General features: G+C 38.2%; 1 protein-coding gene across 6 annotated transcripts in view; it reads right to left on the bottom strand.

The window, feature by feature from the left end:
* sdk1a (sidekick cell adhesion molecule 1a) overlaps positions 1 to 15,814 on the bottom strand; it is a 342,555-nt gene that overhangs the window by 28,130 nt on the left and 298,611 nt on the right. For all 6 annotated transcript variants that reach the window (XM_058771492.1, XM_058771493.1, XM_058771494.1 and 3 more), the window contains 7 exons: positions 12,809 to 13,003; positions 10,854 to 11,055; positions 8,904 to 9,007; positions 7,257 to 7,327; positions 6,430 to 6,562; positions 960 to 1,016; positions 404 to 505 (listed from right to left, as the gene is read on the bottom strand). In XM_058771492.1, coding sequence (XP_058627475.1) covers positions 404 to 505; positions 960 to 1,016; positions 6,430 to 6,562; positions 7,257 to 7,327; positions 8,904 to 9,007; positions 10,854 to 11,055; positions 12,809 to 13,003 — 864 coding nt within the window. The remainder of the gene's footprint in view (positions 1 to 403; positions 506 to 959; positions 1,017 to 6,429; positions 6,563 to 7,256; positions 7,328 to 8,903; positions 9,008 to 10,853; positions 11,056 to 12,808; positions 13,004 to 15,814) is intronic.

The following is a 15,814-nucleotide window of genomic DNA, read 5'->3' as shown; positions in this document are numbered from 1 at the left end:
TTCAAACATGTTTTGCTTAAAATATTTTGATGAAGAAACAGCTGGATATTTCTTCACAACAAATAGCCACTTTTTCTAGAGAAGCATCGATGTATCGGCCAATTTTGGATTATTTTAAAGCCATCGGCATATCGGAAATAGCATGAAAAGGGCCGATTCCGATGGTTTATTAATTAACTGCATGGAGACAATCAGTTGACTTCCGTGTATATGCACGGAGAGTTTGTGAGTGTTTGTGTGCGTCTAATATGTGTATGTGCGCGGAGAGTTTGTGTGTTTATAATAAAATAATAATAAAATAAAACATAGCAACAGTTATTGTGGGACTATATATTTGCAAACAAAATATTTATTTTGATAAATTAAGAATTAAAAAATTATTTATTTTGACACAATCGCTTACCTGCTTCTCCAACAAACACCTCTACCGGAGCGCTTGGAGGGCTTTCGCCAATGACGTTGTAGGCAGTCATCACAATTTCATAGCGTCTGTATTTCTGCAGCTCTGATGAGAATTCAAAATTACAAACAGAAGATCCATAAGGGTGCTTGAAAGGCACATCTTGGCTTTGAGACAGCAGATAAGGAGAATGGGAATACATCTGGGTAGATAACCACCTACTGTTCCATATCAGTGTGGATACAGAACAGTTTGGGTGTGATCTTGGAAAGGAATGGCATTACTCTTTCCAAACTCTTTGAAAAGTATTGATGAGATAGTACAGGGGAGACTGAGAGCACATGCAAGTCTCAGGTCTGAGGCGGTGCGCAATGGGATTCACTTTGAGAATATCTCGGGGCCAAAATGTTCCTGGTCAGAGTAGATGGATTAGAGGAAGAACCTTGTTCTCTGAACAGGAAGAGTATTAGGGATTACACACTTTGCCAAAGGGAGTTTGAATATTTTGGACTTCAAAGCAGACTGACGTAAATGAGAAAGATGGCTAAATGAAACTTACGTGTTAGCTCGAATTCGGTTAATGAAGGATTGCTGACAGTCTTCACAGTGCTTTTGGCTGAGGGAGAAAGCAAACGATGAGGAATACATTACTGGAGAAGCAGCAGAGATGGAAAAGCACAAATCAAAGGGATATTTCATCATGGCAGTAAATCTTTGCTTTTCAAAGTTGCTCATCACACACTTCTCCAAGAGATTGATGAAATTCCACAATGCTCGTCTAACGCTCCAATCAAAACCCGCAAGAAACCAAAGCCAGTCAGTGATTAATGATTCAACAGTCAATATACAGTACTAAATCACAAGCAGGCGTGCATTAGGGACCTAATAAGATTTTTTGAACATTTACTGATCCAACATCACTTGGGTAAAATTAAAGAAAAATCTGAACGTACGCATGACTGGTCATTCCTTTAATACGGTTTCTTTTGAGTGCTGTAACTTAAACAAATATGCCTTTGTAGCTTTAAAAAAAGGGCTTCTATTTGAGGTTATTTCAGACTTTCTGAAGTATCTTCTGGTCAAGTTCAGACACAGTATTTTTATTATTTAAAACATTATTTGCAATAAATAAATAACAGACAAAAACGTGCCTAAATGGATAAAAATAAAGAGCACATGGACTGAGAATTAGCTTACATGCTGTAAACTTTAAATTAAATTGAACCATATTTTAACCATATTTTTAAACTATGATACAGATTTAGTGATTTTATCATTTCATGTAATTTAAACATGGAATATTGTAAAGCAAACAAGTAAACTAAACAAGTAATCACAATATTACATAAATCATCAAATACTTGCTCATGCTTGAGCTATTGTTTTTCCCACCAAATATATTATCAATATAGCTTTTCATAGATAAAAGGGATATTATTATGATTACCAATCAAGTTTTGCTTCAAAACATTTGGAAGCAAAGAAACAACTGGGGTATTTCTTAATAAATTGCCACTTTTTCATGCCAGAAGTGCACAGCAATCACAACATCAAGTGTATTTTATATAGTGGTACTTTACTTAAGTGTACTTTACAGTGATAATGTTTTAAAAAATTGATATATCTATTTTTAAAATTGTCATTTTATTCAGTGTATTAATAACTAGACAGAAGGGGAAATTCTCAACAAGAATGACTCAGCTTTGTTTCATGTCACATGATCCAGAAGATTTTGTACTAAATCTTTGTATCTGTCCGACAGCACACTACGAACAACAATCATAGGTACATACAAACATATCAGCACAATAAAGTAACATAAACTGACTTGGCTTTAGCAGAATGCTCCAGAAAGTGACAGGGACCTTGTTAGCTTCTGGAGTACCTGCTAACTTTTCAATGTAAGCTGTTAAGCCTGAACAAATAGAGCATAGCTCCGGTAATTTCCTCTTGGCATTTAGGGTGATTTGAGCGCGGAGGCACATTCGGCACTTAACAGACCTCAGATTTTAACATGTAAGACGAGTGGAGAGCAGAGGAGAGATATTGCACTCCTGCCCTGACCGGTGCAGAACATAGGGAAAGGAATTAAATATGCCTCCGTGCTCGGCTGCTCCGGGCTTGCGCATTTAAATGCTGTCAACACTGCTGAGTCCAATTTGTCAAAGGAGATTTAGCAGCCGGATCTGGGCTGTGGGAAAAAGAGCCTGTTGGCGCGCTCAATGCCGAACACTTGAGCTCAAACTCATGATTCCGCACCTCACACAGCCTGATCGCGTAATGAGTTCACCTACGCTCAGCCATCCGTCGGAAAATTATTCTCTAACTGCAGGGAGGATGGGCGTCCTAACGCTTTGATAGAGCTCAAACTCGACTTTGCGCAATGTTCAGCGTATTAATGTGAATTAGCGCTGTCAAACGATTAACCGCATTCAAAATAAAACATTTTGTTTGCTTATTGTATGTATATGTACTGTGTATATTTATTATGTATATATAAATACAGACCCATACAGTATATATTTTGAAAATATTTACATGTACTTACATATATTTATATTCATATAATTTATATTATATATAAATATATTGGTAACACTTTACAATAAGGGTACATGAATAATCATGTACTAATGCCTAAATTAATACTTAATTCATAAAGTACTAATGATTATTAAAGTTGTTAACTAATCATGAATTAAGAGCTATCCTTAACTACGACTGGAGTCATATGGACACATGAATAACGGCAGCCTTAACTACGTTAGTACATGTTTTATAGTTAATGCATTAATTAACATTTATAGGTAAACTAAATCAAACAGCCTCTTTAAGAAAAACTGTGGCTTTGAAATAAATTAAAACAATTTGACACTATCATTTTTTCTGTTGTTAAACAATTTTGAGGTTTTTACATCTTCAGCTTTGCCTGGAAAAAGATTAGTTGATCCTCATCATCAAGTGTAGAAAATACTAAATACACAAATAACTGTAGTCGTGGCCTAATCGGTAGGGAGTCGGGCTTGTAACCTGAAGGTTGCCGGTTCGATTCTCGCGCCGGCAGGAATTGAAGGTGGGGATTGTGAATGAACAGCACTCTCTCCACCCTCGATACCATGACTAAGGTGCCCTTGAGCAAGGCACCGAACCCCTAATTGCTCCCTGGGCGCTGGAGCAATAGCTGCCCACTGCTTCGGGTGTGTGTTCACTGTGTTTGTTGTGTGTTTACTTGCAAAGCACTAATTTCGAGTATGGGTCACTAACTTAACTTAACATTTAATTTCAGTGTGTGTTGTGTGTCTGTGAGCCTATTCTCCATTTTGGATGTGTTTAACTGTCAGCTATACATCCAGGTTGGCCAAGACCACCTTAAGTGCTTGAACCCCAGTAATCGCTGCTTGCAGCTATATTTTACATTTATATTTTACCTTATGTGTTTTTACAGGTATGTTTGGACTTTCTTTTGAGTCCATATATGTTAAATGATGTAAATAAATAATAAAAGGACTATACATAACCTTTATCGTTGTTTGTTATACTGGTGGTTTAAAGGAATAAAGATGACTCTTACAGCATGTTTAATGGTTTTTATTATTTTCATTAATTCATGGCTTGTTAATGCATTATTTTGACATGAATTTACTTTAGGAATTTACAATCATAATTAATTCACTGTTAACTACCTACTAAACTCAGCTCATAGTTTATGTTATGCTTACTATCAAATACACATGTACTAACACAGTGAGTATTCAGCCCGGTTAAGAGATGTGGTGTGGATTTTGAAGAAGTCAAGAGAGCGGAGGTACAGTATCATCACGGCCTGCGTCTGGATGGACAGCAAACTGTTTTTGGGCATTTCTTCAGGATTGTTCTACAAATGTTCTTTGTGGATTTTGAGGTTTTATTTTTATTTAGCTGTTTATAAATCACAGCAGGGTGAGTTTAAAGGGAAAGAGAACAACACAAAACAGACAAGATCAGTCATAAAGCTGAAGATGTCAAATTTCAAAAGCTCAAATTATGATATTAAATTGTTTTAATTTATTTCAAAGCCACAGTATTTCTTCTTATTTTTTAAAGAGGCTGTTTGATTTAGTTTACCCATAAATGTTAATTAATGCATTAACTATAAAACATGTACTAACGTAGTTAAGGCTGCCGTTATCAATTTGTAAATCCTAATGACTCCAGTTGTAGTTAAGGATAGCTCTTCATTAATTCATGATTAGTTAACAACTTTAATAATCATTAATATTTAATGAATTAAGTATTAATTTAGGCATTAGCACATGATTATTCATGTACCCTTATTGTAAAGTGTTACCAATATATTTATATATAAACATAACATATTATATATACTGCATGTGTGTGTATCTATATACAGTGAGGCAAAAAATTATTTGATCCCCTGCTGATTTTGTAAATTTGCCCACTGACAAAGAAATGATCAGTCTATAATTTTAATGGTAGGTTTATTTGAACAGTGAGAGACAGAATAACAAAATAAATAAATAAATAAAAATCCAGAAAAACGCATTTTAAAAAAGTTATAAATTGATTTGCATTTTAATGAGTGAAATAAGTATTTGATCCCCTATCAATTAGCAAGATTTTTGGCTCCCAGGTGTCATTTATACAGGTAAGGAGCTGAGATTAGGAGCACTCTCTTAAAGGGAGTGTTCCTAATCACAGCTTGTTAAAGACATCTGTCCACAAAAGCAATTAATCAGATTCCAAACTCTCCACCATGGCCAAGACCGAAGAGGTCTTGGTGTGAAGGTGACAACAGTTGGTGCAATTATTCGCAAATGGAAGAAACACAAAATAACTGTCAACTGTCAAACTGGCACATGTACAGCCCGTCTGAAGTTTGCCAATGATCCAGAGGAGAACTGGGTGAAAGTGTTGTGGTCAGATGAGAGCAAAATCAAGCTCATTGGCATCAACTCAACTCGCCGTGTTTGGAGGAGGAGGAATGCTGCCTATGACCCCAAGAACACCATCCCCACCGTCAAACATGGAGGTGCAAACATTATGCTTTGGTGTTTTTCTGCTAAGGGGACAGGACAACTGCACCACATCAAAGGGACGATGGACAGGGCCATGTACTGTCAGGGCATTGAAGCCAGCCAGGGCATTGAAATGGGTCATGGATGGTTATTCCAGCATGACAATGACCCAAAACACACGGCCAAGGCAACAAAGGAGTGGCTCAAGAAGAAGCACATTAAGGTCCCTGAATGGCCGCCAGTCTCCAGACCTTAATCCCATAGAAAATCTGTGGAGGGAGCTGAAGGTTTTAGCTGCCAAACATCAGCCTTGAAACCTTAATGACTTGGAGAAGATGTGCAAAGAGGAGTGGGACAAAATCCCTCTTGAGATGTGTGCAAACCTGGTGGCCAACTACAAGAAACGTCTGGCCTCTGTGATTGCCAACAAGGGTTTTGCCACCAAGTACTAGGTCATGTTTTGCGAAGGGGTCAAATACTTATTTCAATCATTAAAATGCAAATCAATTTATAACTTTTTTGAAATGCATTTTTCTGGATTGTTTTGTTGTTATTCTGTCTCTCACTGTTCAAATAAACCTACCATTAAAATTATAGACTGATCATTTCTTTGTCAGTGGGCAAACGTACAAAATCAGCAGGGGATCAAATAATTTTTCCCTCACTGTATACATAATAAATATACACAGTACATACACATAAATTACATAAACAAAATTTTTTATTTTGGATGCGATTAATCGCGACTAATGTGAACTTTGTAATTTGCTAGCACTTATTTCGTCTCAGTTTCATTTCAAAACTCGACTTACTTTCTGAGAGTTTAGCTGCGAAATACAATATTCATCTTTGCACAAAAGCGCACGTCAAAAAGGCTAAGGTAAAAATGGTTAAGGAATTCCTTTTTTTCAATAACAGGATGGGTTAAAGTGTTCAAAGAAGCACTCAAGCTATAAATCACGCCTGCGTGCATACGTTTCTGGTTCAAGAGGAGAACCTCTTCCCGCTAGTTACCTGTCAGTTCGGTGCGCAGCAAGGAGCTGTTGACGGCCCTCTTTGACTCCTGCGGTGCGCTGTCATACTGCAGCTCGCGGTAGTAGAGCCGATAGCCCACCAGAACCCCATTCACACTCTCCTCCTTGGGCGTCTGCAAAGGCACAGATTAAATTAAAGGTCACATTCCGCTAGCTGTTCTCACGGTCCTTATTAAAGCACACCCTGATAAAAAGCCGTTCCGGCCGTAACTGACGGACAGCGCTGACTGATCTCCCATCGTGCGTCCGTGTGCGACGCTCGCCGCCAAATGGATAAGATAAATAAAAGATGAGGATTTAATTTCTCAGCCATTCGGTCAGTGGGTAATTAACAAAGCTCAGAGCAGAGCGTAATCAACTACGGTTCGGTACGGTTCTGCTGATAAAACAGACAGCAGTGAGAAGATCCGGGACTCATAGGTCAGTGAATAAAGGTTTCAGCTACTAATTAATATCCCTTCAGATTGCAGGATCGCTGTCGTGCGTGGGTATTAATTATCCCGGGCTTGGCGGAGCCCTTTGCGAGCTCTGTAAATGTGCGGGTATCAATACCGCATGTCATTAATTTATGCAAACCTGCACGAGGAATACTAAGCGATGCACGCCAGGCTGCTCAAAGTGAGGCGAGGCTACCTATTGACAAAAGTCAGATCATTAAACAGAACAGGGCTGTAATTTCACTGGTGATAGCCTGTAACATGCCGCTACTCTTCTCATAGGCTGGAGCCGGTTTGTTATCTGGCTATCAGATAAACGTAATGGGGGTCAGGAGTTCACTCGACCCGGGGTGGGCCGGCATTAGCGTACCTGCCACTGCACCAGCACGGATGTTGTCGTGGAGGGTTTCACGGCTTGAATTGTGGGCGCTTCATCAGGAACTGCAGATGCACAGAAAACAACACTTGATATTAAGTTCACATAAACAATGAGAAATCCCATTAAGCAAGTTCTTAGTTCAGTAAATACAGTCATTTTTTACTTGCCATTATGTTGTTCTAAACCTGTACAGTATGACTGTATTTCTTCTATGGAACACAAAAGAAGGATTTTTGAAGGCCAGCCTTTTCAATATATATACATATGAAGTGCCGTCTGAAATTTTTATCTAAAATGAGCATTTTTTTTCAGGCTCCTATGTTTAGGTAATTTAATTTGACTTTAATGGCAATGTATAGGCCATTTTCTATGCAATTAAAGTGATCTGACTGAACATAAATATAGGAGTCTGATAAAAATGCTCAATTTAGAAAAAAATTTCAGACAGCACTCAAGAGATTTTTGTATCTGAACTCTTATATATCTATAAGGACTGGTGGTTCCAAGCTCAAAAATGACTAAAGAGCAACATAAAAGTACCTTAAAAATACTTTGACCATATTTCTTTCTGTGAGAAACAAACAAAAAAGCTTTTCACACAGCACTTAACCCCCGGTTATCGTTGTACTTAACCCTGCTTTTAACTCTGGCTAAAGAAGCGTTTCACAGCGTTCGCATCACTTTTGTTCTGGTTACTCTGCATTGCGGTGCCAAACTTGTACAGTCTGAAAAGGTGCAGTGTTTGAATGTTACGGCTAGATGCTTAGCAACAGACACCTAATTGTGTGCCTCACATTCATGTGCTTTGGACAGTCACAGAAACACTGCATGTTATATAAACAATCGTTTCAGCATTTGAGGGGAAAAATGTCAAATGGTGGTAGAAAATGTATCAACTGGAGTGAAGAAGATACTGTTTCATTTTCACTTTTATAGTCCAAAAAGTCCATTCTATGTGACACCGCAAATAATAGTTTTAAGTTTGTCAGCATATGAATACTCAGGTTTAACCCTGGGTAAATATTGAGCAGTGTGAAACGTGACGCAAGATAATCCAGGATTCTGTTTAGAATCTGATTAAAATGACTCACGTTAACTATTGCAAGTGTGAAAAGCCCTATTGTCGTTATTGACAAATGTCTTCTCTGCTAGCGAGTTTTGAGTCATTTGACCAGGGGTTTACAAACTTGCCTTTGATCCCCATTATATATTCCTTATTTGTAGGAATTGTATTGTATTTTTCTAAGGTACTTTTAGCTATATATAAGAACTGAAGAGAAACATAAAATGTTGACTGTCTAAACTAAATCTTAGGATTTCTGACCGTTAGAAAGAATAAACTGAAATAATGTCATATTCTGTACATTTAAACTTTTTTCTTTTTAATATATTCGGAACTTTCCCACAGATCTAGCACTCCCTTGTGGCCCACTAGGGGTCCACTGAACCCAAGGAAGAAAGTCACACAAGTTTAGAATAGCATAAGGATGAGTAAATAATGACAGAATTAAATCAGTTCCAAGACTTCAGCTTGCAAGTAAATGGTGCAGATAAGACTGTAGCTCCACTATGACTTTTATTTGAATCAATAGCACATCAACCAAAGCCAGTAGATACAACATGCTCATTATTACTCACCATCTTGTAAAGTGGTAATTGCATCCGTCTCTTGGCTGTACTTGCTGTCTCCGACGTCATTAGTCGCCATCATTCTGAGCTTGTATGAAGTGAAGGGTTTCAGCCTGAGGGATTGCACAGCTCGTGAGCTCTCTCATATTGGACAAAGACCTTTCCCATCACAAATGATGTGGCTCAGCAGTGCATGTATGAGCTAGTATCTATAAATGTCAGGGACACAATCCATTGAACCCCAAGGGCATGCGTTGGCAATTACAGAGTTTTATCTTAAAGCACTCGAGGCAGAGAGGTGAGGACGGAAATAAGATACGAAACACTTCATATCGGAGAGCTCATATAAAGACATGAGTGCAGCATATGCCACTTCATAAAAACAGAAATATGTTATGAACAACTGAGGTGGTGGTAAATTATGTCAGGGAATGCAGTAGGGCTGCACAATTAATTGGAAAAACAAATATTTTTAATAAGATTTTTAAAAATTCTATTATTTAAATGATAAAATATATTAATATTATTATTTGAATAATATATGTAATTTTAATTTATATTATTATAATAATATATACTATATAAGTAAATCACAATTAAATTTCAAAGGAAATAATCAACAATTACTATTTTTGTCATAATTGCACAGCCATACTTCCTAGACTTCTTCAGCTAATTTGAATTAAAATTTACATTTACATTTATTTATTTAGCAGTCGCTTTTATCCAAAGCAACTTACAGTTGGGGAGTAGACAAAGCAATTCATTATACCAAGTTTCATAATACCAAGTTTCAAGCATTGTTCAAATAAGTACAAGCAGACATTGAAAACAGAGAAAACAGAGTTGTTGTTTTTTTAAAATATATTAAAAAAGTTAAATTAATTAAATAAAATATTATTAAAATATATCAACATTATTATTATTTGTTATATAATATATAAAATATGAATTATATATACATTTACAATAGAATTTTAAAGGATTAACAATAATCAACAATTACTATTGTCATAATTACATAGCCAAACTGTCTAGCATTATTCAAATAACGCTATTTAAAAAAATAAATAAATATAACATATTAATAATTTATATTATTATAATAACATATAATTCATAAATAATCACATCAGCCCCATTGCTTAGTCTTCTTCAACCACTGTGTTGAAAATCACAGGCACAAAACTTCTTGATTTTGACAGTAAAGGGAATATGTAGAAAAAATTTCACTTTAATTTCTAATTTTTTCATTTCCCATTTACCCAAGACACACTGCACAAGCCAATTGGGCTCATTAACGAAATAAACATGCCGTTTAGGTTTCATAACCGATCTCTGTTGATTGAGATGAGTTGCACGGCACTTTCCAAAATGAGGGGACTTTCCGCTATTCGTATTTGCTTGGTTAAAGGGAATATTTTTCCCATGATGCCCCACTCCTAAAAGCCTCCAGCTGGTAAAGACACAAATCAGTCCTGAATAATCCATTTAGCAACAATCTGGCTGTTTAAAAAAAGCACTCAAAAGCTGATGGCTGAGAGAGTTTTCAACTGAGAAACGGGACTCATCATAATCAAGATGAGATGGCCCACTGAATGCATATAAAATACTATTCGACTGCCCATATAATCATAGCTGCGGATCCGACATAACTCATATGCAAAAAGCTGGAGCGCCCGTAGCCCAACGTACTGATTGTTTCTCACTCTCTCAAATTGGATTGAGTATCATAAATTGATGCAGAGGAAAAAAGGCTCCTACGCATTTAATAACACTCCCTCCATACTGCCCTTATTGTCCGGCCCTCATGAGCCCTGCAGGGGAACACATGTGGCTTCGAAGCAGCGGAGAGTGAAATCAACTCTGTGAGGGTCATTGGAGGCCAGTCTCTGGGTAAAGCCCCTGGTACTGTTGTTTGTGGTATTGTGGGGGTTGAGAAATAGCAAAGCAGCTCACCTGTCCACTTCCCAGGAGGTATAATTGTGGCTTATAGCAGAAGAATGGGTGAGCCAGTCTCCGTTGGGCAGCTCCCGTGTCTGTAGGGTGAAGTAACGGACGGGAGAGGAGCCGTCCCCTCCGGGCACCCAGTTGAGCTGCAGTTTGCGGGACTGCACGTGGTCCTGAGGCACCCACAGCTGCCGTGGAGGCTGCGGTCGCTCTGATGGAGCAGAGATAGATGTGAAGTGTGAGTTCAGGGGTCAGGCTGGTCTTGCTGACTGTTCTTAATCACGGGACAGGACTCTTCTACTCATGTGTGCATCAGTCAGCGGGTCTCGCCCTGGCCTCTCCACCCCTCCCCACCTGTGTGACATGCAACTGCATAACCTCATCGATTTTAATGGGAGAAATCAATACGGAGAGGCATAATTGTTTATTTAAAGGTGCGCGGTATCGACCGCCATTAAAGATGCAGATCATGCGCAACGAAAGCCATGATTGCAATGGCCTTGCCCATGCAGCTTTTAAAAGCACCAATTGAGCAGCTTCAGGAGGTCAAAGGATGATATGTAATCACTCTCCATCTTTAAACCAAACTATCTGTCTGACTTGAAATTGATTCGTTTATTACCAGTGTAGCAGTTGGGCTGCATATCATGACTCTTTAGTAGTCTAAAATATAGCAAAGAATGATTTGGATCATGCATGCATTTTTAAACTTAAATAAATGCCTAAAATCAACAGAAAACAATAGCAATCCATTTTACTTCCATAATGTGACTTGGTTTCTGAGGAAAATAGGATCCGTTTTTATCTATGGTGAATGGTTTGGACCATGAAAAGTAACCGTTTCAGAATGCAGTCAAACTTGAATGTGAGTTTTCACTACTTTCCTCCTGAAACACCACCGGCATCCATTTCTGAAGTCGATTTCACCCTTCAGAGAAATTCAGTGTATCCCAATAGTAATGCTTCTGTTACAGATCTATTTTTGCCATTACGATATAAACATTAACCGGAACTAACTTACTGTGTAAATAATTGGGAAAATTTTAGAAACAATATCTAACATTATTTTCTGTTCTAGATGATAACTTTTAAGATATATTAAAATATATGCATGATTTTTTAGAAGCAGGACTTGCTTCACTGCCTATCATTTTAAAGTTGTGGTTAGGATTTGGACTATGATTATATGATATGAATACTGATCCAGGATCATGTCTCACAAATTCAAATCAAATGGTGTTTAAAGTCACGATGTTAGCAACAGATCTTTTCTTCCGAACTGTGATATAAAAACAAAAAATAAATTAATGTTGGACTTGGTTCAATCCATTAGTTGTTGATGAAGGCAGATCTGAATGTGAACTTGCAGTCAATTGTTAAAAAGGGACCGGGTTAAAGCAGACAAAATAATTGGAGAAGTCCAGCATGTGTCACAAGAGAAAAGTCTGGCATTTTAACAGAAGATCTAGTTATGAAATTTGAATTACACCATACATGGATGTATCTTTCACAATGAAGTCAATAACATTCATTCAGAAAATAAACAAGGTGAATTTTCATTTCATTCTGACTTTAAAGGTAGGGTAGGCAATTTCAGAGAGGCTAGCAATAGCAAGCTATAGCTTTGAAAGCATAACATACCACCCTCCCTGCATAATCACTCTCCAAAGTCATGCCTCCTTCAAAACGCATGAACGTGCTCAGGCAGACCAGAGGCTAACCAGCGACACAACGATAGATGGTGTCAACGCTGTCAGATTACCTCTTGTCTCATTCACCAGTGAGAAAACTTTACAGTACAAAGTGAATAACTTTACAATAATAACACTTTTCATTCTCGCTCATTTTCATTTAGACCACTATTTTACTATCGGGATGTGAAGAGACTTATACCAAATCACCTATACCCTGCCTTTAAAGCTACAGTATATAGGTTTTGTGTATTTATGTATGTGTTGCATCACCTCTAATCTCAGTAGTTATGACCACAGCCTGTGCAGGTGCTCCCCAGCCCTGCTCCGTCTTGGCGGAGATGCGAAAGATGTAGGCTGACTCCGGGGTCAAGTTGGAGGCGGTGAACTGACGAGTATCAGGGCCCACCTCTACTGTGATGAACTGGTTGGGATCCCCAGAATCCAGACGGTAAGCTACCTGGTATCCTACAAAACAGTCATTAGATCATCTGAGGTGAGTCTTGATCCTCCGTCCTTCTCATGTCTACGGTGAGACAGCTTAAGCTGACATCAAAAGTCTGAATAACATTTCCACAAACTCTGAGAGTCGTTTTCAGTCAGGCATGCTTTTGAGAACTCAAAGTACAAAAGGACAGGAGGAATATATCTCCTCAAAAAGCCATTTGTAGTTGGGAAACCATCTTTAGAAAAACAACAGCAGGTTTATAAGACGAACGGCTTTCAAAAAGGCTTCAGTGCACTGGAAAATTTGGTCTATCAGCATTTACTTTAAATTCGGCTCTGGTTAATGTCTGCAGTCATTGCTTTCCTTTACTGCAGAAAGACTTTATTCAAATACGTCTTTCATCGGGGGAAGTCCTCTGCCTTGCCTTCACTCCTTATATCAAATTTAATCCAAATGTCAAATTCAATAGAAAGAGAAAAGAACCACAAACAAAATGTTGATGCGCAACAAACCTGCATAAAATGAAATTTGTTTGCATTTTACCACAGCACAATAGGTACAGCTCAGGTAGCCCTTTATCGACACCAAACAAGAATTATGTTCTTTTTAACTCATTTTATCCACCTTATTTTTCACGTTAGAGTGGGCGTGGCCATTTGTAAATTTTATGGGTCTGGCTTCCGGTCTCATCCGCATCCAGCTATTTTTGGCTGTAAAAAAACAGCTTGTTTTTCTGCTTGATATTGCAAATTGGTGTCTTACCATATTATTTTAATGTATTATCTTAATTATGAACAGTTTTACAGTCGTTATTCTACTGTTTTTTTCCCCTATAGCGGCTAATGAACCGGAAGTCACACCCATAGGGTTACTCCTGCGTTGAAGAATATTGTGGATACTGGATATTATTTAGCATTATCATTAAAGGGGGGGGGGGTGCAATGCTGTTTCATGCAAAGAGTTATTTACACTGTTAAAGAGTTGGATTATCATGCTAAACATGGCCAAAGTTTCAAAAAACGATTTGGATTTCTGTGCCAAATACACACTTTTTTTCGATCATGGCTCTTCATGACATCATGAAAAGTGTAACTCCTTGTATGGGCATTTCTCCCGGAAGATCGGTGCTCAAGTGCTCCTCACTCTTTAGCTCCACCCACGACACACCTCCAGGAGCTCGGCTGTTTTCGGAGAGAATTGTAAAGCTGTATCTTTCTTTTATAAATATGATAAAACTAAAGACTTTTTGGAGTTATGAAGGATGCAGTACTACTCTATAGGTTAGGGGTGTCCCCGACTAAGGATTTTCATTTCATTTTAACTTATTGGGAGAAAACCGTGAAGTAGTTCTATGTGAAATCAGACATTTGAGCACCCCCATATTGCCATAGGGCATGATCATAACACCCCGCGAATATTTGACTGCGAGATTGGGAGTCGAATCAGTCTCCTCCTATCGAAGCATCAAATCTTCGACTATTTTACTGTTTTTAGCCGATTCCTAAAGATGGCTTAGGACACCGGGTGGGAACATTTAATGTAAAAGTCTTTGAGGGTGATTTTGTGACTCTTTGGGATGAACAATAAAGTGACGTTCACTTGCAGAACGCAAGATTCTAGAGGCACATAAGTCTGAAGTAATGAATTTAGGTAAAGGGGTGCAGAGCCAGTGGTGGTTTTGAAGGCAAACATTAATGCCTTGAATTTTATGCGAGCAGCTATTGGTAGCCAGTGCAAATTGATAAACAGAAGTGTGACATTCTTCATTCTTTTTGGCTCATTAAAAATTAATCTTGCTGCCGCGTTCTGGATTAATTGGAAAGGTTTGATAGAATTGGCTGGAAGACCAGACATCATAATATACATACAAAAAATAAATAAATAAAATAATTAAAAAAACAAACAAACAAAAAAAACCATAGGGTCCTAGAAATCCGGTTCTGAAACTACAGACTCCGGTATTGCATGAATACCCTACTCACAACAACAGCCTTAAGCCTCGTTCAGACTGTCAGCCCAAATCAGATTTTTGTGGAAATCCGATTGAAATCCGATCATATTTAGATAGTCAGAACGGCAACAAACTACATGAAATCTGATTTGTGCAAATCCGTTTCGAGCTACATTCGTATGTGGTTTGGAATCCTATTCAAATCGCATTTCTGGAAATCCGTTTCAGTCTGAACGGTCAGATCGGATTTAGCGTAGCTTTTTCACGTCCTCACGCCATGTAAAACATAAACACGTCAGATGTGTTTGCAGAAAACATGCTGAACATCTTTGCAGAAACGAGCTTGTGACGTTGCGAAGTGCAAGTCAAGCGGAAAAACACAATATACTCTAGTATATGTACCTCTTTGAGTCTTGAAAGTAGCGGAGATGGCAGCACGGAATAAAGCCGCACATTCCAGCTTCCCGCATTTCTGCCGGCTGCCTCACAAGACGAAATATAATAATACAGCGCAACTGCAACAGCAACATGTTGTCATGTCGTAAGACAAGATCTGTATTGCAAACTGCATTGCTGTTACTGTTGTTTTTAGCGTAGGCATAACAGCTGCAACGGCATTACCATAGAAACCAATGCACATTACGTATAAACGAAAGAGCGCTTATGGACACACGAATCGGATATGAACAGTTGCAATACGCTGTGTGGACAGTCAGTTATTCAAATCAGATTCCATCCGGATATGCACAAAATCGGAATTTGGGCTGACAATCTGAACGAGGCTTTACTGAACATGAACATTCATTCTCTGCCAGCAGGAGGCGCTTTCGGAACTGTTTCCACGGTAACGGCAAAACACAAAGCAGCACAGCACCAGACT

Source organism: Onychostoma macrolepis, chromosome 03, assembly GCF_012432095.1.
Source record: "Onychostoma macrolepis isolate SWU-2019 chromosome 03, ASM1243209v1, whole genome shotgun sequence".
Taxonomy (NCBI): Eukaryota; Metazoa; Chordata; class Actinopteri; order Cypriniformes; family Cyprinidae; genus Onychostoma; species Onychostoma macrolepis.
The sequence above is the reverse complement of the archived record's forward strand: the minus strand, read 5'-3'. Positions and strand labels throughout refer to the sequence as shown.